The sequence below is a fragment of the Neofelis nebulosa genome, chromosome 5 (genome assembly GCF_028018385.1).
Source record: "Neofelis nebulosa isolate mNeoNeb1 chromosome 5, mNeoNeb1.pri, whole genome shotgun sequence".
Classification (NCBI taxonomy): domain Eukaryota; kingdom Metazoa; phylum Chordata; class Mammalia; order Carnivora; family Felidae; genus Neofelis; species Neofelis nebulosa.
In genome coordinates this window covers 133,295,685-133,319,970 of record NC_080786.1, presented here as the reverse complement: position 1 = coordinate 133,319,970, position 24,286 = coordinate 133,295,685, and the positions used below count along the sequence as shown (strand labels likewise).

Below are 24,286 nucleotides of genomic sequence, written 5' to 3'. Positions count from 1 at the left end.
ATGAGCTTATTGGGAAAATCAGAAGCAATAAATAGCCATACAAGAAAGGAAGTATTTTTGGGACACATCTAGTAACCAGAGCTTTCCACCGTGGTTTACTGTAAAACCTAAGTTTCTTACTCAGTGCTGACAGCTAAATGGCTGAGTGCCTTGGGGAAAATGCTAGTTTTACATATTCCTAATATGATATATTACCTGTAGAAGACTTTGCCCTTTGATTGACTATCCAACCTCCCACCTTATTTGAAAAGTTATTTAAAGCAAAAGAAAACTCATCATTATAGCTTTTCCAATCCATTCCTAATGAAATAAGCCATCTTTCTCTAAGCGGTTGGGTCTTAAATTCAGTCTAGTAAGCACAGGGTACAAAAATTTGTCAAACTTTTTGAATGGTTTTTAGGACTCTAGGAGTCATAACATCTCTGTGTCTCAGACAATTTGGACTGTTCTAATGAAGACAATATGGCTGCATAATTTCAGTTTGAAAGCCTTTTTTGGGCTGTTTCAAACAGTGGTTTGTGACAAACACATCTTTTTGGTAAGTTCTATTACATCAGTACTAAAGTACTTATTTCTGGTTTTTTAATGTGATACTTATGTCAAAGCATTTATGTTGACTTCTCAACTATCACTGTCAAAGTGATTTCTTATTTGCTGAGTGGAAAGAAGCAAAACTTAAACACTACCATGTACACTGACCTTGCCAGAGAAGACATTCTATCCGTTTTACAGATAACAGTAAGTTCAAAAAAAATTTTATGGATCTATGTGCCAGTAGTTTATTTAATCCTCATAATAACCCCATGAGGTAGGTACCATTATTACCAATTTAGATAAGGACTCTCAGAGAAGTTAAAAATTGCCCAAGATAACAGCTAAGAAATGAAGCCCTGACTTTAACCAGTCTGGGTTTTGCAAAGCCCGTGTGGTTCATGGTGCCTTGGTTCAGTTCATTATAACTCTGTGAGAAGTTTCGGTATCAAGCCAACATGTGAAAAAAGGGACAGATGTAAAGATTAGATTAAGCAAATGAGAAGACATTTAAATTATCTGTTGATTAATAAAAATTGACAGAGTTCCTTTTTACAAACCACTAACTTGATAGACATTTTATTTGCTTGAACTGTAAATCAGATTGCAATAGGAGGAGATACAGCCCACTTGACAGGATTGAGATGACAAAGCTAAGTGTATCAATGATTGGTCCGGGGGAAAGATCACACACAGAGAATTAGCGGTATTAGAAAGGCACAAGTTCATCATAGGCTTTAATTTGTTAGTTATCAAGTATATCTGACGGTTTAACATGGTGTTCAATGTTCTCATATTCTCTGGAGTTTGTTTTCCAGTTGTGAGGCAGTAATACTGTGAGGTTCGAAGGGAAACAACATCCATACGTTACAGATGGAGCATAGGCTTCTACTGGGAGTTGTGCAAGCACTAGTTCCAGAGAAGGCTCATGTAATTTCTGTTTAAAATGTGCACACTTTATCCACCACAGAAAGCATCCCTTTGTCTCCCAGTTTATCGCATTAGACACTTTGTAGGTTCCTTTGTTCTTTTACATAATTCGAAGGATAACCTAAGGAATGAAATGGAAACCCATCTAACCCTTGTCAGATGCAAATTCACCATTAATACTTGTAGCATATACACCACTGCAATTAGGTTGGTTTGATGTTTATTCTTTAAAGCACATGATCAGCACAAATAAAAGTGTTAAACTTTTATTGTTTGTACCCTCAAAAAAGGAATAACTTGCTACAGAAGCGACTCCTGTTATACATAATTAGACCCTTGCTTAAATTTCATAGGACTTGAAAAATACCAAGTATTATGTAGACATCCATAACTTGGCTTTAAAACACCATTTTTGAAGGGTAGTTAAAAATATAAATGTGCAGATCTTTTGGCTAAGAAACGAATTCTGGGAATTTGTCTTTAGAAATACTCAAAGGGTTCAGCCATTATCTATGTAGAAACGTTCATTGCAAAATCCAAGTAGCCAACAACAGGTGAACAAATAAAATCTGAACATCTATTCAAGAAAATACTATGGAAAAGTCCATGTAGCTACCAAAAAAAAAAAAAAAAATTGAAATGACATGGCATAAAATGTTGCAGATTGGGGAAATACCACAAGTGGGGGATGAAAAATATTTCAATGATGGTGCCAAAAATTGCCTGGAAAAATAAGTACCAAATTAACAGTAGCCAGTGTTCTCAGAGGCAGGGGAAGGGGTCAGATACAGAGAACTTTATTTTTCTAGATTGTACACTTCAGTCTTTAGACTTTTATACTGAGCATTATTACTTTGTAACTAGAGGGGTAGAGAGAAAAAATATTTTTCATGAGCACTTAATTTAAGCCAAGTTTGGTGGATTTATTTTTAGCAAATACAAATACTCTATCACTGATAACCAAACTGCATGTATGTTTCATGGGCAGTCTGTTACGCTTCTGAATAAAAGGATTGCAATGTGGGTAAAAATTTTGTTGATCATACTGTGTCTAGAAGGAAATATTCCAAAATAATAAATGCTTGTAATAGAGTGGTAGTATCATACTTTTCCTTCACTGTTCCCAACTATATGTAAATAATATTAATTTCATAAGAAAAACTTTAAATATGCTTTGTGGAAGAGAACCCCTATTAGAAAGACTACTAAATACCTGGAAATAAACTAAAAACAGAAAGGAGTCAAATAGAAGAGAAAAACTTATAAAAATTTACAATAGAAAAATATGCCATATTTCTAAATCGAGTCAACATTATAGAAACTCCACTTTTTAAGTTAATATGTAAAAATATAAATCATAATTAAAATTCTGATAAAATTTTAATGGAAAACAAAACTGATTTTATGTTTACATGGAAGAATAATTCTCCAAAATAACCAATAATTTTTTTTTTTTAAAGAACAATGGATAGGGAGTATTATTCCTTTTACATGATTTGTCAATATATACTCAAAAGTTAACATAGACCTGAACAGATGAAAAGTGAACAATGAAACAGAATTACAAGTGCACAACCAGAAACAGAAATTTAATGTATGGTGAAAGTGACTTTTCAAATTGAAAATGATCCACTAAGAAATTAATAGTGAACTATTTTGACTATGTATTTTTTTTTCATTTTTTTAAAGTTAATTTTTAAAAATAATCTCTACATTTGGGGGCTCAAACCCATGACCCCAAGATCAAGAATCATATGCTCCTCCAACTGAACTAGCCAGGCACCCTGGATGCATTTTTTTTTAAGTTAAATTCTAACTCTAAGCCATAAAAATACATTCCAAATAGATTAAAGATAAAATGCTAATTATGAAACTGTAAAAGTACTGAGAGGAAATATGAAGGGAGATATTTACTAACTTCAGCTTGGGAAACTTTTCCCAATTTTAACAGGAATGTTAATGGTTTGGAATTAAAAAGTAAACTGCATATCAAAAGACATCATAAAGTTAAAAGAGAAACTCCAAAGAAAATTTGCACATGTTTAAAAGAAAATGGATTAGTATTCTATCAAAAGCTTGTATATATAGTTATTTAGCAGAGCTAAATACATATAAAGAGATGTAAAAACTAAAAACAAAAGGTGTGCTAATGGAACACTAATGGCAAGGAAAACAGAAGCTATGAAATACCATTTTTCACCTAACAAATTGACAAATATTGAAAAGATTGTTGTTTGATTCTTTGTGGAAGACAATTTGACAATGTCAATGTTTTTTTTTTTAATGCGTATATTCTTTTATCCAGTAATTCAAATTCTATATACCTGGAAGATAACCTATGGAAATACTTTTGCAAATGTATAAAAATGTATAATTGATGCATCATTTGCCATAATAAAAGACTATAATTCATTCATACTATGTAAGAACCTGAAGCCAATAAAAGAATGATCTGTGTCTACTGATGTGGGAAGATAATCACCATATTGTGTGACAGGTACTGCCAGTAAGTCCCTTCCTTCCATTCTAAGTTAAACCTATGTATGTTCTACTATTCTCATCTTACATTTGAGGACACTGTGTCTCAAGTATTCAAGTTGCCTAGGTGACCTAAATTAACAAGAGCTTCAAACCCTGGCAGGATAAATCCAGGACACATATTGGGAAGATAGGCTAAACTGTAAAGAAAAATATGTGAGCACTTTTGTCGTTTAGAAAGCAATAGCATCGGGGCGCCTGGGTGGCTCAGTCGGTTAAGCGTCCGACTTCGGCTCAGGTCATGATCTCACGGTCCATGAGTTCGAGCCCCGTGTCGGGCTCTGTGCTGACAGCTCAGAGCCTGGAGCCTGTTTCAGATTCTGTGTCTCCCTCTCTCTGACCCTCCCCCGTTCATGCTCTCTCTCTGTCTCAAAAATAAATAAACGTTAAAAAAAATTTAAAAAAAAAAAAAAAAAAAAAAAAAGCAATAGCATCGATGTTTTGGTGTTATTCTCTTGATGCAGACTGATTTAAATGAAAAGGAATAAATTACCTTATTAAAATTATTTGGCCACAAGAGGGCATCAGATATTCTTTTCCAACTTCAAAGCAGAAGGCTGTATTTGAAATCTCCCTTTTCCATGAAAAGCATTAGTGGTTATACTGGTTTTTTTTTAAGTGGCTGTTGTTTAAATCACTGCTTTTCCTATGGATCTATATGTAGAATTGTCATTAGTAATGGGGAATTCTAACTCAGAATGCCATATTCACTGTACACAAAATTTCTTTAGTAGAATTATTTTTCTGTTAACAAAAGTAATGTTCATTTAGGGAAAAAAGTAACAGCACAGAAAGATCATTAATCACCTATAATCACCCCAGCAGACATAACCACAGTTAATATTTTAGTAGATGGGGATGTTTAAAAGAGGGAACTTTTACTTTACATACTCCTATACTGTTGTATTAAGAAATATGTTCGTTTTATGGTTACACAATGTGATATTTTGAAATACCTTCTTATGTCGATTTTCTAAACAATTTTTTATTTTCTCTCTAAATATATGTTTTAATTTATTGTTTAAATTTTTATTTTAAATTCTAGTTAACATATCCTAAAACATTATTTTTAGTAGTTTCATATTATGGACAGGTTAATCATGTACCAGAACTGCTAACTGAATTCACACAGAAATGTATAGATGATAAATTTTTGAGTTAAATTAATAACCCAGTGTGATTAACTATTTCACTAAATTCAATAGGAAAAAAACTGGGTTTGCATCTTATAAATCATCCACCAAACACTTCTTCTAAAGAAGTGAAATAGGGGCACCTGGGTGGCTCAATGGGTTAAGAATCTGACTTCAGCCCAGGTCACGATCTTGCAGTTTGTGAGTTTGAGCCCCACGTTTGGTTCTGTACTGACAGCTCAGAGCCTTGAGCCTGCTCTGAATTCTGTCTCCCTCTCTCTTTCTCCCTCTCCCCTGCTCTTGCTCTCTCTCTTAAAAATAAACATTAAAAATTTTAAAAGAAGTGAAACAAAATTTACTGATTAAAAATGAAATTTTTGAAACTCTAAGATTAGTGGAACATGAAAAATGTGAAATTGTTTTATCATCTGAGTTATTACTAAGTGAAATCTATTTCATGTTTCCCAGTGATAAGACAGACTATATTTAAAATCTGATATGGATAGCTAATAAGTTCCTTTGGAAAATAGTTTTGAAGATACCATTTGTGATGCTTGATACTGTGAAATCTGGGAAGGAAGACACAAAAAGTTAAAATACAGGACCTGACAGGCATTTGGCAGCAGGTTTACAGTAAAATCCCTCTCCCCAGACACAATTAGGAGTGCCAATAAAAAAAGTTTTAAGTGGAAAACCATTAAAAGTGATATATCCCTTAAAAATTTTTAAATGCTTAAAATGTACCAATATACTTTGTCACCAAATCATGTAGTTAAGAATTTTTCTTAGAATATGGGTCTACTGCTAAGAATTATGTTTTCTTTTTCCCATAAGCTACATCCATATTGATGCTAATTAAAGTCTAGGGTTTTTATAGTCAAATGAAACCAACATATTTTGAAGCAGAATCATTTCCTTACATATGTTGTCTTTGCCACATCTAGGATAGCTGCTATGTACAATTTACTTAAATTTTGTAATCAGCAACATAACAAGCATACATGGGCGTGGTACCAAACAACGTGCACTCCAGTCATAACCCCATGGGACCATCACTCCATCTGGGAGAAGAGTGCAGCTGTCAATGCTCAGCGTGCCCTGGGCATCAGTGACCACGTTTATGCACAGAAAGCACTGGTTAGGCCAGAGTCTGCTCTTCTCCACTGGCCTGCCTGGCTGCTGTTGGTGGGAGCGGTGAGAGATGAGACAGCCACACATTGCAAATTCCCATTTTCTTTCTTTCAAATGGTTCTCAAGGGGCCCAGACTGCCAAGAACTGGAGGTTCTTAGAAAAATACTAGATCGGGAGTCAGGTGACCTGGAGTTTGTTCCTAATTATGTGGCCTGGGGAGATCAAAACCTTTCTGGATCTTTATTTTTTTCCTGAAATGATATTGAACTAGATAATGTAGCCCATGGGTATTTTAGGGTTTTTGTCTTTTTACAAAACTTAAACTGCCATGTCAATTTTCTTAACTATATCACAAATTTGTTGCCCATATTACAAAAAGGTTTAAATCAAACTTATAAACATGCTCATAAAAGCCCTGTTGGCTATTATACAATGTATCTTTACTCTGTCCTGGGTGTAGAACAAAGTATTTTTTAGTTGGCAGAGCAGAGATGATAATTCATGTGATTATTTAATTTTACTTTGTGCTGTTGTTCCTGTGAACCCATAATAAGTCCCATTCTTGTTGGTAGATCAAAATACTACTGGAGGCTGAATGTCAAAGGACTGTGATTTTCCAACAGGTTGCAAACCAGTCATTGGTATCTTCTATATCCCACTCTCCTTAGAATTGCAAGGTCATTCATTCTACTGTTCCCTACGAAGGTTCTCGCTGTCGACAGTTCTGGGACTACGTGAGAGGGAAAGAGTCCTACTTAGCAACATTAAAAGAGCACGGTGAGGGTAGCCAACATTCAATTTGGGAGAGTGTGTGATAACTGACCTAACACGTGACATACACATCTCTTCTTTTCAAGTGCAAGAGAACTCATTTTCTTCATTACTTTAGTTTGTGCTGATTCCATTAAAATGCTGTGAGCCAAAACACCAGCAACTAGAAACCAAAGATAAATTAAGAAAAAACACACTGTGATGGGAGTACATGAAGCAATGGCTTGATGTGAACACAGAGCTCCTGCAATTTGATCATCAACCAAGGTTACTGAATCTGTGTGTTGAACATCTGGGTAAAGATGTCCCATCTTTGAAAGGTCTGACATCTGCTTAAGTTTCCATGCGAACATGGAAAGACACGGGACCTTCAGCTTCCTCTGAGGGTACAATTTCAAGAAGGGAGAAGGCAGATTGCACCAGGAGGATGGTTCGGGAAGGGTTTGGATTACACCATCAGGAAAGGGTTAAAACCATAATCAGAGTGAAAGAGAAAGGGTAGCCTAGCCAAAAAAAAAAAAAAAAAAAGTTCATTTCACACCACAAAGGACTAATTTTTATTAATGTTTAAGAGCTTCTCCAAATTAGCAAAATCAGTACAAAAGAAAACTGAGCAAAGCATATGAGCACTGTTCTCAAAAGTACAAAGGGCTTTTAAACACGGGAAAAGATATTCAAATGAATAAACAGAAATACAATTTTAAAGAGAGAATTTTCTTCTCAGAAATTGGGAAACATCAAAAAGTTGGGTAAGCGTATGGGTGAGGATTTGGGGGAAGCTAAGCACTCTCATCCACTGCAAGACAAAGTGCTGTAAGAAGGTATGTTAATAATAGCTATCAGAATATTCTTGACTCAGCACCTCTTCTAGACATTTACCTTAAGAATATAGTTATACATATGCAAAATAATGTATATACAAATATACTGCTTGTACTTTTACTCATTATATTAGAAAGATGGGACCAATTTAAATGGCCCTCAATTGGAGACTGGTTAAATAGAGTTATGGTATATCACTATGACACAATATATAGTTTTAAGACAAATACGGTTGTTTTAGGTGGGTAGATACATAAAAGATAAAAATGTATAGAATAATATGAAAAGATTTGCTAAACTGGAAACTGTATAAAACTTTATTTAAAAAAAAACAAAACATGTATATGCAAGTGTAAGCATAGAATAAATGTGGTAGTTGGAGGGCCCGTTGTGAAAGTCTAAAATCAGGCCAGAGTATACACTTCAAGTTAGAGGTTGTCCTGGAAAGCTTTTGAGCAAAAGAAATGAACCCAAGTGCTTTAAGACAATTAACCTAGAAGCAGAGTTTTAATCAACTTTTGTCTAGATCATAGAGGTGATTGTAGAGCAATGGCCATCTATTTGCTTCCATAATCAGGTGGATTCTTTTTTTCTTTCTACAGTGGTCCATCACCTCTTCATATATTCCATATATTCCTGAGGTTAAAAACTATTTCTCCAAAAAAAGTTTCATCTTGTCAGCAAGATTCATAAGGAAAGACAAATCATAACCATTCCATCAACTACTTTTCCAGTTGACAAGCAGATATGAGGTTAACAGCATATATAGTCACTCCAGTTTTGAAATCAAGATCACACATACTCTCTTGGCTTAGGAATGAGGGAGACAGACAACCATGAAATAGCTGTTGGCATAGTTATTTAGGTGCTGATATATTTTTTTAACATTTTATTCATTTGTGAGAAACCTAAGATAGAGTATGAGCAGGGTGGAGGCAGAGAAAGATGTACACGGAATCAGAAACAGGCTCCAGGCTCTGAGCTGTCAGCACAGAGCCCAACACGGGTCTCGAACCCATGAACCGTGAGATCATGAACCGAGCCGAAGGCCTATGCTTAACCAACTGAGCCACCCAGGTGCCCTGTGTGCTGGTATTTTTATTACACTGCTAAAAAGTAAGCAAAGAAGCTCTCTGGGCATGTGTTCCACACCAACCTTCACTATTTTATTAGTTCTTCATCATAATTTCCAGTCATCATTACTGACATGGGTTGAACTGTGTGCCTCAAAACTCCTAGGTAGTAGTCCTAATCCCCGGTACCTCAGAATGTGACCCTATTTGGAAATAGGGTCCTTGAAGTTACAGTTTGTTAAAATTAGGTCATCAGTGTGGGTCTTAATTCAGCGTGACTGGTATCCTTATAAAAAAAAGGAAAGTTAGGACACAGAAACAGATACCCATAGAGGAACAGCCACCTACAAATCAAGGAGAGCGGCCTGGGCAGATCCTCCCCTAACAGCAATCCGAAGGGACCGATTTTGCCAACACCTAAATCTCATACTTCTGGCCTCCAGGATGGGAGACAATAAATTTGTCTAACCCACCCAGTTTGTGGCACTTTGTTATGGCAGCCCTAACAAACTAATACAATTATAATAGAAATTAATTATAAATGACTAGTCATTTCAGAAAACTAATCATTTAAAAAGACTTGAAAACAACTGACATTCTGTTTGTTTGAAATTAAAATCTTCTAAGAAATGGTGTTCCAGCCATCTAAGTAGATTGCCCTGAATTCTGAAACCCAGATAAATTAGAATATCACAATTAGGCAATGATATTTAAGTGTGTAAGTTTCTTGGCCTCTCTAAAGGTGTACTCAAATATTTCTGGAAGTTTGTGAAGCCCGAGAAAAAAAACATACTACCATTAATGACTTGGCCTGGAAACCAGTCATCTGCAAGGAATTCCATTTATTAACAAAATAACCCTGGAGAGAAAACAGTCACTAAAACTTGACTCCAGACTATTCAGAATCTGAGGAAGGTTTTACAGGTTTACTTTTAAAATGCTTCTCCACTTCTCCAGGTTTTTATAATAATTAGGTTCGTTTTAGTGTTTGTTCCTATTCAATCAGGTCACCCCATTCTGTATTTGTCCAAGTTAACTTTTTAAGCAATGTCACACTTTTTCCTCTCACCACACATACTCACACTTTTTCTCCGGATACAGTCTTTTTGGAAGAGATCAGGGCAGTTGTCTTGAAGAACATAGGACACATACCAAGTCAATGCAAACTTGCCCCTAGTGTTTACGTAGTTTCCTTTCTAAAAATTCACTCAGCATTTACTGAGTAATATGCAAGTCAGAGTTAGGCACTTAGTATGATGAGGTGAGCAAATCAGCTTCAAATTTGTAAAAGGGCATATTAGGCATGTTCAACAAATGGAATGGAAATGACTTTGTGCCCTCAAAGACCTGTGCTGGCAGTGTTGAGAGCTCAGATGCACCCCCAATTTATAAGTAAGGAACAGGGGTACATATCAGGAAAAATGACTCAATTGACACTAGCAGGACACGTAAACGAGGGGCTGTTCTCTGGTTGAAGAAATCACATACCCACAAAGGTCCAAAACCAAGGCCCCTTAGCTACTGAGCATGTCTACTGCGTGAAGGTGCATCTGCAGCTATGGAGGTAACAAACCGTAGAGAAATGGAATGGACCTTGCAAGATCTTCTACATTAGGTTAAGATGACCTGGTTTTTAATTGGACCATATTTACATTTGAAGACAACCAATCCCACTAAGATTTAGTTAGTGGATTAAGGGACAAGGTCTTAGGGGAAGATAGTCAAGATCATGACGGCTTCTGGTACTTTGTTGGGGACTGACATTGGTTTTTACCTCTAATTTCCTACATCTTCTCCCACCTTTCTCATTCCCCCATTACAGTTAGAATTTTCACAGCTCAGCAGTGAAATGAGAAGCAAACTAACCACGGATTTGTCCTGAAATTTATTTCTTGGTCCTTTGATTAACTCTAGAAATTTTTTTTCCTGCAGTTACACTTCAGGGCAACAGCGCTTCCCCCTCCACCCCCTCCCCCACATGGTTATCAAATCTAGAAAAATCATTTAAGTAACAACACATTCACATTTGATTTTGATTTCAGAAATGGCCAAGAAAAACTGAGCTTCAGTTCCTAGGACTGGCTTTTTCATCTTTTGTTACCTTTACTGCATTTAGAAAATTACATTTGGTTATGCCTTAGACTTAAAAGTAGACCGTTTTTACTTAAAAACAAGTTACTTTAGGGGTGTGGGTGGCTCAGTCAGTAAAGCGTCCAACTCTTAATCCTGGCTCAGGTCATAATCTCACGGTTCATGGGTCCAGAGTTGGGCTCCGTGCTGTGAAGTGAAACCCTACTTGTAATTCTCTCTTCACCTGCTCTGCCTTTTCTCTGCTTGTGCACAACACACACACTCTCTCTCTCTCAAAATAAATAAACTTAAAAAAATTACTTTATATTCAATTTTACCTCAAATTTCAAGAATTTCATCAGCTTTGACATTTGGTACTTAATTAGCCAGAAATGTGATCTGGCTAATTAAGATTAAAATATGAGGGGGTGCCTGGGTGGCTCAGTAGGTTGAGCATCCAACTTTGGCTCAGGTCATGATCTCACAGTTCATGAGTTCAAGCCCTGTATCGGGCTCTGTGCTGACAGCTCAGAGAGACACTGGAGTCTGCTTCAGATTCTGTGTCTCCCTCTCTCTCTCTCTGCCCCTCCCCCACTTGTTCTGGGTCTCTTTCTCTCAAAAATAAATAAAAACATTAAAAAATTTTTTAAAAGATTAAAGTATGGACTAAATTAAAGGCATTAAATTATACTCAGTAGTTTCACTTAGCATATTTTATTGAAATCTTGATTCTTTGAAAATCTGTGAATCCCTATCAGCATCCCAGCTATGAGGGACAAATGCAAAGAATTTTCATTATTCTATCAGTTCTCTCTTTAGAACCATCCAACATCCCCTGTGACGGATTTGTATCCCCATTTTATTTATTTTTTTTTTAATTTTTTTTTTTTTTAACGTTTATTTATTTTTGAGACAGAGAGAGACAGAGCATGAATGGGGGAGGGTCAGAGAGAGGGAGACACAGAATCCGAAACAGGCTCCAGGCTCTGAGCTGTCAGCACAGAGCCCGACGCGGGGCTCGAACTCACGGACCGCGAGATCATGACCTGAGCCGAAGTCGGCCGCCCAACCGACTGAGCCACCCAGGCGCCCCTGTATCCCCATTTTAAACAGCGGGAAACTGAAGCTAAGTAAAGCATATAGTAATGAGCAGAAGTTTATGTCTGACTACAAGGCCTATTTTATCATCTTTTTATCTTTTGATCTAGGAGCAGACAATTTCACATTAATATAAACCAGTGGTTCTCAACTAAACCAATTTTGCCCCCCATCCCAGTGGATATGTGGCAAAGTTTGGAGACATTTTTGACTGTCACATCTCGGGAAAGAAGAAAGAACGCGACTGGCATCTAGTGGGTAGAGGCCAGGGATGCTGCTCGACATACTACAGCGCACAGACTGTTCCTCCCAACAAAGGATCATCCAGTCCAAATGCTACAAGTGGTAAGATCGAAAAACCCTACACTAAACAAAACATTCCTAAGTGTCTTCTTACAGAGGTATTACTACCTCATTCTGTTTCCTGTAGTCACTGTTTAGAATCAATGAACCATAACTAGCTGTGTATGTATTTAATGCTACTCTTGGAGTACTCAAATTTGAGTTCATGCTCCAAACTGTGAATTGATCACAAACTCTGTGGAGGCTTCAACCCCAAATATTACATTATGCCAAATGCTGTCATGTAAATGCACAGAGTGGGGAAAGAGAAGTATGTTTGACATGTTTTCATGAAGTGTGATAGTCTGATCTTTATTCTGTTCAATAAAGGATGCAAGGAGGGGAGGAGAAAAGGAAACCCTGAGGAATAGCATTATTGAGGTTTTATAAAGTAGACATTTCTCAAGAGGCACAATGAAGCCACACGAGGCAGAAAACTGCTTTCTTCATTTTATTTCAAAAGTACACAAGGTCACAAAACTAGAGCAAGTTTTTGTTTTTTTAAAAACAAATTTTGTTCTTACAAATTTCAAAATCTGCACCATTGGATACTTAAGCCAGAAACTTTAAATACAAAATCACTTTTGAAACTGACACTTATCAATTCTCTACTTGCATATGTGAAGTGTCAAAATATTTTTTATCAGTAGTACAGGTGTATTTATCACAAAAGTTCACAGTTAGGAATGAGAGTAAGTGAATAAATTGTGGTTCTCTTAACACTTCCCATTGAATAAATTAGCAGAAAACAGAGTTCTCTAATTGGAGCTTTTGGTGTTCGTGACCAAAGCCAAATCCAACGGACATCATCACACTTTTAAAATTACAAAATAAGGTATTTTTTAAACTTGATTTTAAATAATTTTAAATAATAATTTTAATAACTTTAATATGAGATTAGATGAAGCAAAATATTTGCTGATATCTATAAGATAAACAGAACCACAATTCACAAATTTATTGTTTTTCCCTGCTTCTGTAACACTGTAGAATTTGTGCTCAGTTATAGACCTTTTTTAATGTCAAAACAGGCAAATGAATAAAAAATCCAACTGCAGAATGTGTTGCCTCTATTCCAAGTCTAAAGGCATTTGAAATATTAAAACTTGCCCAGAACATTTATACTACTAAACACATGGCTATTATAAAGATATATGTACATATATATATATATAATGTCACAAGCCACTAAAAAGTTAAAATTGTGCCAACATTTTCTACAACTACTCCTTACATCAAAGCATTAACCACATAAATTTTTTTTTTCTGTTCACACTGGAATAAGGCATCTGACAGCCCTAAACACTGTGGAAACTGAAGAGATTAGAAAAAAAAAAAACTTTAAACATTCATAGAACTTCAAATTTACATGCCACACGCACACAAAAGACAAAACAGTTATTTTAAGAAGTCATACATTATAGAATTTGATATCCAACTTCATGCAGCAAGTTCTTTTTATATTTAATCACGTTTACTTGCCCCTTCACTTGCTCCAAACTTCCAGAACTCAATCTTAAAAATTATTTGTAACAAAAGTCAACTATTTCTTCATATCCATAATCTAACTGCATTTCTTCATTTAACCCCCCCAGACATACTCAGGCTCTGTTTCCATTGTAACAACTCCATGGTAGATAGCCCAAATTTAAAGGAAGTTATTCGCCTGGAATAACTGGTCAGTGTCTTCAGTAAGAAATTGTGGGGGTTCTCTAACGGGAATACTGCTAAGATTGCCAAAAAGAAAAAGAAAACCTGTCAACTACATATTTAAAGCACAGAACTCATACTCTACACTTTCGTTTCTTTTCAAATGATTCAAATGAAACTGAAAAAGATGGTGTCCAGTCTTTCAAGGGTACAGTAGAATCAACCTGTTTGTCTTCACAGATGCAGTGCCCATCTTGACGGACACTGGCTTTCTGATGGAAACGCATGAATTACAGTTTTTGGCTGAACTGCTTGGTGATTACCAATAGTAAAGAACAAATACCCGATCTCTAGTTCAACTGAATTATCACTGAGAATTATCTGGGAAGTTATCAGTGCCATCCGACTTTTGGATTAGACTGAAATTTACAATGAGAGCAGCTGGAGAACTAAGTCTCAAACTGAATTCTGTCCTTGAAATTTAATCACACCCGGCAAGTCTTTTCATTTTCAGGTCACGCAACTGATGTTTTTACAAGCTCCATTTATGGACTTTACTTATAGCCAAATCCTACACTAGAAAGTCTTACATGTCCACCTATTATGGTAATTCCTACTTAGACTGACACTGTATGAAAACTGGTAACAGGAAGGACCAGATTTTTTTCTTTTTATTAATTGAACTTTGTGATGTTATTTATTCTTATACTATCTTATAAGTTTTATCATATAAAACAGGCCAGACATCTGGCATTCAAAAATAGCTACTGTTATAAAATCATAAACACAAAGAGTGTTGGGGGTGTTGAAGTTTTAAAATCTTTATGAATAACACAGTTAAGCTGCACCCAAAAAGAATAGAGAAGAGGAGGCAAGATTCAAAGTATGAAAAGAGAAACGTGTCACAGTGATGTGTTTTTTAGGAACAGTACCTTCACCTCTAAGCACCTTTCAGGTGATAGCTAGCTCATAGGCACCAGAAATTCATAATAAAAATTAAATCACCCAAAGGCACAGATGAAAATGTTAACACAAGTATAAAAGCAATATTATGTAGGGTTAAAAACCTACCTAAAAAAAATGCTTCCAAATATATAAAACTATACACTAATCCATTACACAGACATTCAGCTTAAGTTCACCATTAATTATAAAGTATACACCGTATTCTGCCTAATCTCAAATTCATACCAACATTAATTTATAATGTAGCATTTACCACCACAGCACCCAAAGAGATCCACAGAAACCAACTCCCTACCAAAATCTAGGGAAAAGGTTTTAGAGCTAGTGAAATATTTATTGCAAACCTTATTTACTATAAAAGAAAACTGTTGGCTCATTTGACTATATCCACACTCCCTCACAATCTTAAGGGAAATACAAGAAATTCACTTTCTTCTACTACCACAGTATTTAACACATTTGGCAGTTAAGAGTATACCTTTTACTCCTTTTCCTTTCATTTCTTGCTTTTTATTTTCTTAAGAATAAATCACTTTCACAAAACTAAGGCTCATTCTTTTCAAAGCTCACCTTCATTTGCTGCAACTACACAGACATGTTGGCCATACAAGAGCAGCTATGCACCCTCCCAAGTCTGAAATACAGAATTGATGGAGGACACTTACTAGCTTAAAATTATTTCATCTTCTGAGTCTAGAAAGAAAATATCCTCCGGGGACTAAATTCAAGTGGGTAAATTTAGGATTACATGTTTCTAGAACACATAATATGCAATACCAACCACAAAGCTCACCCCCCACGCCTCCGCCAAAAACAACCACACTGAACCAACCAGGTAAAAAATGCTTTTAAATTTGGAACCCATAATTAGGGAATTTCAAACTGTTAATACATGAGCCATAATTTTTGTTAGAAAAATATCTTGTCCAGGGCTAGTATTTAGTTGGAACTGCAAAATATTCCATCCTGTTTCTGGCTGGTCATTGTTCTGAAGACCATCATAGGCCTCAAGGCCTTCGGATTACTCCTCAACAAAACCCATACTCACTATCGCACCCCTAACTAGTGTCATTGCTGTATGTAGCTGACAGCAAATTTTCTAAACAAATCAGAGAGATGCTCCATTATTTTAGCATATAAAAGAGCTTACTGCGTCCCTGTTGCCTATAGCAGTCTATCAACTAAATAGTTAAGAAATCATTTCATAGACAAGGTTTATGAATGATTCTGAAGTAAAAGTAGCAATTTCTAGAATACTGTACTGTTTTCTATGTTATTAGAAGGATTTCAAACTCATATTTAAATGACTTTTCTAAGAAGCTATAAAAAGAACAAACATAAATGTATCATAAATATTTTTGCCATGAATGTTTCTTTATCAACTTGGAGGGAACTATCTGATCACAAATTGAGAAAAGCAATCTAAAAATAATGGTAGAAAAAAGTACCACTTTCAGATGATTCAAGTATCAACTCAGAGTGCATGTAAGTTCACCAATTTCTTCACCTATGATTTCATATTCAAAGTGCTATATTTTAAGTATTAATATTTAGAAATATTATCAAATCAATCTCCTTTATAAAGGAAATTTTTTTCAGATGGTGAATGTCTTTAGTGACTTCAATGCCTTTACTATTTCAATAACCAAACATAACTTTTATTATTTTTTTTTTCCCCAAACAAAACTTTTTAAAGTATAACTCTCAGTTTCCAGTTAACTTCTTTTTGATCTATTTTGAGGCTGGTAGCAGAATTTAAAACGGAACTGGCTTCCCTATCTGAAGAGAAGGAAAGAGAGATGGAAAGCCTGGATGAAAGCACAGAGGCTCTATACTATAGACCCATCCTTGCTCTGTGCTGGAATCATCACAGGCACCGCTCCCATCCTACTTAGATTAGGGGCCGCTACCTTGGCAGGTGGGAGAGTCGGACTCTGAGGAGTGCGTTCAAAGTCTTCACTTGGTACTTGGTTATACTGAGTCTTGGAATATCCTTCCATGTTGGAAGGAGACATGGATCCTAGGGACGAGTGATTGCTGCCGATGTAGCTCCTGGCAGTGGACGTGCGGCTCTTTGGAGGAGGCACGTCTTCCCTAGAAAGCAAAGATCCCAACACAAGGTCAAAGAACAAGTTTCTAAAAACCTACAGTCATATAAGCTGTGAAAAATGGACAGGAGTGAGAAAAGATCCTCTAAGTATCAGGTATATAAAACTGTGTGTGACACAAATAAAGCAAAAACAGTAAGGTACAACGTCATGAACTGTGTATTTGTCCAAAATCTATCATTTACAGAGTGTATATCTCCACACAAAAATGTAATTTTTACAAAAATGTATGCTTCTATAATGTTGTCTTATAAGGAACAAACCTCAAATATCTTCATACTCTACTATCACTGATTAAGATAGTCTAGTTAGAGTCAGGCAACACATTGTAGTTGATAAAGCACTAACACTCACAGATGTATTTCCACCGAAAAAAAAAAGGAAAGAAGAAAGAAAAAAAAACCTTTTTATTATGAAAGTTACTTATCTGAGACCTTAGCTGAAAATTTAGCAGATTTAAATTTGCAAAAGCTGAGCATTTAGGCATAAGAATTTTCACACCAAACACTGACAAAGAATATATATGAGTACCTCTGGTGCAGTTTAAAAATACAAGTGCCCAAGGGCACGCGGGTGGCTCAGTTGGTTAAGCATCAGACTCTTGATTTCAGCTCAGGTCATGATCTCATGGTTGTGGGATCAAGCTGGGTGTGGATGCAAAGACAGAAAGAAAGACAGAAAGGAAGGAGTCAGGGAGGGAGGGGGGAAAGGAAGAAAAAGAAAAAAAGAAAAAGAAGAATTCAAGTGCCCAGACCCCATGCTAGACCTATCAAAATGTCAATTTATTCACTGGATGTTATTTAGGTCATGTTATCATTTTTTTATAACACAATATGCACTTCTAGTTAAGAACTACTGGCCTAGAATGTTAAAAAATAAAATAATATCACATTATCAACAGTACTATAAACTACCTATGTCACTTGATACTATCAGGTCTTTCTTTTCAAACCTTACTATCTGCTTTTTTTTTTTTTTTAATTTATTTTTGAGAGACAGAGAGAGATAGAGGGCAAGCAGAGAGAGAGGGAGACACAGAATCTGACACAGGTTCCAGGCTCTGAGCTGTCAGTACAGAGCCCAACGTGGGACTCAAACTCACGGACCGCGAGATCATGACCTGAGCCGAAGTCGGACGCTTAACCGACTGAGCCACCCAGGTGCCTCTCATTTTTTTTTTTTTTTTTTAAATTTCATGCCTGCACTTACTGGGAGAAGGTAGGCAGTCTAGAGATAAGTATTTTGCAGAGGCCCTTATGATAGGATTCAATATTGGGGCAGAAGGCAGGGCACAATGGAGGTTGGTGGATTCTGCACCCTTGAAATTGAAAGTAAAAGCCTTCAAATGCACTGAGGGGAAGAGCTAGAGCTTTCACCCAGTTCCTAAAGTGGTAAATGCTTCAGATGGTTAAGAGAACTCATGCTTTGGAAACCGAATCAATTTAGTTTATATCACTGAAGTCTTATGTCACTTAATTACCTGATATCATGATGAACTTCCTTTTCATATTTTTCTTCTCTGCGCTTTTTACGACAGCAAAAGACGATAAAGCCAATGAGCACGAGAGCAAGCAAAATCCCTACAACAGCTCCTGCAATTGTCCCAGCTCTGTTTGAAGCTGGAACAAGATGTTAATAAGAAAATAATTAATAGTAACAAAAACCTATATCTAGTCATGTTGAAGGTAGGGATACACACTGACAGAGTTCATAGCATATATTAAGAGACAAATTAATTAGTTTTTGGTCCAGTGGGAAAATCCACTGAAAGAACTTTTTTCTGAAATGTATAATCTATTTCAAGCATAAAAATTATAAAACCAAAAGATTTTAATATTCACAGCTATCTTGGCAGGCATATAAGAATATTCTAAATAGCTTGTGTTTATAATGGCAAAACATGGTCTGAGAGTCGATTTGACAACTCTTAGCTTCTTAATGTCATTACAGTAATGAAGATCTTATTAATATTGTATTTTTTTTCCTTTCCATGACTTAGAATAGCTAATCACTGAGCCACAGGGTGCTTTGCTAAAAGTTGGCATCCCTTTGCCGTTAATACACACTTGCTGACTGAACCAAAGGAAGCTGTATAAAGCCCATGGAAACAAACATCATCACAACAGACAGAAAGAAGGTACTTACGAGGAACAACATCCAGGCGCAGCAGGCACTGATCAGAGCCTACTCTGTTTGTGACCGTACAGCTGTATGTCCCAGAGTATTCAGTGGTGGCATTTTTTACAGATATAACAGGTGAAGTCATTTCTAGGAGGAAAAAAAGGGTGTGTGTGTGTGTGTGGCAAAACCCACTTTTACAATACTGTATTGCTAAATTTTTAGTAAAGGCAAGCCCTTATGAAGCTTGACAACCCAGGTAAAAGTGAGACAAGCTGAAGGGCGCCTGGGTGGCTCAGTTGGTTAAGCGTCCGACTTCGGCTCAGGTCGTGATCTCTCAGTCCGTGAGTTAGAGCCCCACATCGGGCTCTGTGCTGACCGCTCAGAGCCTGGAGCCTGCTTCAGATTCTGTGTCTCCCTCTCTCTCTGACCCTCCCCAGTTCATGCTCTGTCTCAAAAATAAATAAACGTTAAAAAAAATTTTTTTTTAAATAAAAATAAAAAAAAAGTGAGACAAGCTGAACCTGGAAACAGAATAAATTGCCAGGGAGACATCTGCAGGTCTCCAGAATGCAAACACAGTTGACTCTTGGACAAGGGGGTAGGGGTTAAGCATTCTGATCCACTGCACAGTTGAAGAACAGGGTATAACTTTTGACTCCTCCAAAATGTAACTATAATTAGCCTACTCTTGACTCTGGAAGCCTTACAGTAACAAACAGTCGATAAACACATGTTTTCTAGGTTATGTATATTATATACCATATTCTTACAATAAATAAGCTAAAAAGAATATGTTACTAAGAAAATCATAAGGAAAATACATTTACAGTATTCTACTATAAAAAATCCACATACAGATGGACCCGCACAGTTCAAACCTGTGTTGTTCAAGGACCAACTGTAATTGTCCCTCCAGTTCATTTGTATCACCAGTGACAGTAACCACAACTGCCTTAGCCAGGTAAGGTCTCAGCTGAGGCAGAGCCACAACAATTATAAAAAATATTGGGGCATCTGCTGGACTCAGCTGGCAGAGCATGCAACTCTTGATGTCAGGGTGCTGAGTTCAAGTTGGTTAAGCATCCAACTCTTGATTTTGGTTCAGGTCATGATCTCACAGTTCATGGGATAGAGCCCCGTGTAGGGCTCTGCACTGACAGTGTGGATCCTGCTTGGGATTCTCTCCCTCTCTCCCACTGTCTCCCTCTCTGCCCTTTCCCTGGCTCGTTCTCTCTCTCCGTTCTCTCTCTCTCTCTCTCTCTCAAAATAAATAAACATTAATGTGTGTGTGTGTATGAAACTAAATATTATAATATCCTAAGCAGTGAAATCACTATAAAAATATTTTCATTAACATTATATGACACTAAGTTGTCATTATAAAACACTGAATAATTCTCATGGAATCCAGAAAAGGGAAGGTATTTGGGAATTTGAAAATATGTATACATACACACACACCCCTTACCAGACTTAAGTACAAATCAAAGGCACATAGTACAACTGCAAAATCACCAGTACCTGCTAACAATGAGGCGGGCAGTTTCTGTGAGTTGGACAATTTTTGCCATTGGTATTGTAATGGAAGTGAACCTTCTTTTGGTTCACATTTTAGTTTAAAGTCACTTCCAATTTCTTCTGATCCATCAACATAACATCTTGTACCTGAAGGCTTAACTGAGAAAAGAAATGTAACTTCATGTAAGAGAACAGAATTTATGTTTACAAGGATTAAACACACGGCGTGTCGCATAACCACAGACTCATAATCGTGTGGTCCTGAGTCCAGAGTTGATGTGACTGAAAGACTGTAATAGGTTATCAACACCAGTTTACTCAGCTTTATCCAAAACAAAGTAGGCAAGAATGAGCTCAGGCATCCCGGGTGGTAGCTCTGTGCCCCCCCCCCCCACTTTCCAAAGGGCACATCTGAAAAAAGAAAGGACGGTGCGAACAGTACCCACTTCAGACTCAAGGAAGCTTCTGCCTCCCTCCACTCCTTCCCTATTCTTCTGAACTGTGTGACAGGTAGTTAGCCCTCTGGCAGAATCCACCACGTCATATCTCTCTCAGTGCTGCTACCTCACCAATCGAGGGATTTATAATAAACAATGCTGCTAATAGGGATACATATGTTTACCAAAGCCAGGACCAATTAACACTGCATTTACATTAACCCCAAACTATCCAGAGTGCAGTGTTATAAAAAGGTAAACCTGAGGTTATATTCCAAGTCTCTCTAGGTAACCGTTTAGAGCAGCTGCTAAACCCATTACTTTCAACTCACTCCAAACACTGGATTAACACCTTGGATGTCATACTCTTCTGTTGAACTTTTATTATGGCACAATGTACATAAAATAAAATCAACACAATTGAATCTTGTGGGATGATCAGGTTTAATGAATGTATAAGCACCACCATTAAGAACGGGTCCAATCCTTTTCCAAGCAAGTTCCCTCATGTTGAGATCTCATGCCACACCCCAAGCAGCCACTGATCAGATTTCTATCATACTATAGATTCATTCCACTTCTTATAGAGTCATATAAATGGAATAATACACATTTACCTTTTGTCTTGTTCCTTTTATTCACCGAAAGGCTTCTGAGACTGACCCATGCAGTTGCATATATCAGTAGTTCATTCTTTTTCAATGCTGAGCTTTATCTTTGGATGGACTATAACATAAATTTGCTTATCCATTCACCTTCTAATGAACACTGTTTCCAGTTTTAGGGCCAGTGCTAAAACTCAATCAGCTAAACGGAACAGGAGAGGTGTGTAGTCTGCCACCATCAGGGTGAGTGACCCATAAGGAAGGCACTATAAGGAGCCATAGCATGTCACTGGGCAAGAGAGGAAGGATTATGAAAGATTCTGAGGACGGTCAAAGAAGCGTGTACCTGTTCTAAATCAGATGATGTTTCTGAGGGAGGATTAGGAGAAGCAGGGATTAAACTGGAGATGAGGGCCATTTAGCAATGGCGTGCCCCAGGAAAAGAGGAGTAGTGCAAAGTGGGGGCATCACGGGGGAGGCCACAGTGGTCTCCAGTTTACTCCTGCCCCACAACCTTGGAAACGGTGTTCCCTATGAATTCTGCAGCTGGCTTTTATCGGCATCCGTCTTCCCAGCCTGATAAGTAGCACGACTGCTTTTTTCTTTTTTAGGCTGAGCTCATTTTTATTCTTTCAGTCCTGAATGGGCATTTATTCTTTCACTACTATCAAAATGTAAATGGATTTTACAGTTTTGTGCTATTACAAATGCTGCTTGAATAGTACATAAATATCGATACATGTTTTCTTTTTCTTGGTAATTTCTGGGTCATACATGGTAAATGCATGTTTAACTCAATAAAAAATGGGCAAATGGTTTTCCAAAGTTGGCCAACAGAATTGTTGGGGGGCATCTTTAAGGTTGTCAATCATGATCTCACTTCACATATTTCTTGATAATCCTTAAATTTGATTTTATTTCTCCACGCCATCTCTTACTGACTGTATTTTTTAATAAGGATCAACACATGCATTTATTTAAATGCACTGATGATTTTCCTAAGAAAATTTGTTTCTTTTTCAGATTGATCAGTCGCTCTGGGGACTACATCAATTAGACTTTTAATTCAGTCTAATGCAAATCATTTCATCCTGTGAATCTTCACTGAAATGAGCTTTATTCTCCATTTCTTCAAACTACCAAATAAACCTTTTATTACATAAACTAGCAGTAAGTGAGATATTAAAGCAATCCTTTCTACATCAAGTATCTATTGGTACCAAGTATTCTAACCCTAATCTTCATCTTTTCTCCTGAAAATATCTCTTTCCCATAAACCAACATATCCAATAACGGGCAGTTACTTGAAGTGGCTGCCACAGAGCTTGAGATCCATACTCTATATCAGAATAAGACTTCACCAACACTGGCTTCTGGGTGTCATTCTGGAGTGGTCCGCCTGCTTTCCGTTGGGAAGAGAAAGTGCCAGGTCTTTTACATGCTAACCCCAACCATCATACCACAGGGAAGAAAACTCTTAATCCATGGCACTTTGCTATCCTGAAAGAAAGATAAAGAAACCACAAAGGAACACAGAAAAGTCTTGTCTTCTAATGTTTTTTTGGCCTGGAGTTCCAGGACACCTGGCCACTGTCCCCAGAACATTTGCCTCCACGATTATTAGCATAGCCAACAGTCCTTCTCAAGTAAAGGTACATGTCTATCACCTTGCACTCGGGCAGTGTCTCAAGGTCTACTAGTGCTGTACTCCATATGTCCTGCATCATCACCCCTCCATGCTAGTGGCCTACATCAGTCTATAGGAAGAACACTCAAAATTCCTATATGGGACAGGGTATAATTTATCATCACATCATTCATCCAGGAAAGCTATTTTTGCTTGGTTCAAAATACCAGGCTTCCTGGGCTTAGATCTAGTTTGCAGTAACATGGCTAAACACAAGAAGGTCGGAACTATTGGTAAATATGAGAAATAAGCAGCACACTAAGCACACTTGCTCCTTCTGTGGCAAAATCAAGATGAAAGGAAGAGCTTTGAGGACCAGGTACTGTGGCTCCCACATGGAAATGGTAGCCAGTGATTACTGGACCTACAACACCACTTCTGCCATCACAGTAAAGTTTGCCATCACAAGACTAAAGGACTTCAAAGACTAGGAGACCAGGGGTGCCTGAGTGGCTCAGTCAGTTGAGTGTCCGAGTCTTGATTTTGGCTTAGGTCATAATCTCATGGTTCATGAGTTCAAGCCCCATGTCAGGCTCTCCACTGACAGCATGAAGCCTGCTTGGGATTCTCTTTCCCTCCCTCTCTGCACCTCCCCTGCTCACTTGCTCTCTCAAAAATAAACACTATAGAAAAGAAAGATAAAAAGACCAGTAGATCAGTTTCACCATTTGAAACACCGCTAGCCTACAACAAATGGATTAATTTATGTAACAACAACAAAAATACCGAGTCCAGGTGAAGTCACACATAGAAA

General features: G+C 37.0%; 1 protein-coding gene across 4 annotated transcripts in view; it reads right to left on the bottom strand.

Annotated features, from left to right (window-relative positions):
* The window catches only part of CXADR (CXADR Ig-like cell adhesion molecule), a 57,470-nt gene that overhangs the window by 1,039 nt on the left and 32,145 nt on the right, over positions 1 to 24,286 (bottom strand). For 3 of the 4 annotated variants that reach the window (XM_058731772.1, XM_058731773.1, XM_058731770.1), the window contains 4 exons: positions 20,807 to 20,962; positions 19,310 to 19,432; positions 18,645 to 18,783; positions 12,879 to 17,150 (listed from right to left, as the gene is read on the bottom strand). In XM_058731772.1, coding sequence (XP_058587755.1) covers positions 16,886 to 17,150; positions 18,645 to 18,783; positions 19,310 to 19,432; positions 20,807 to 20,962 — 683 coding nt within the window. In that variant the 3' untranslated portion in view covers positions 12,879 to 16,885. Of the gene's footprint in view, positions 1 to 12,878; positions 17,151 to 18,644; positions 18,784 to 19,309; positions 19,433 to 20,806; positions 20,963 to 24,286 lie in introns of those variants that run through there. The other variant, XM_058731771.1, reaches the window with a different exon arrangement.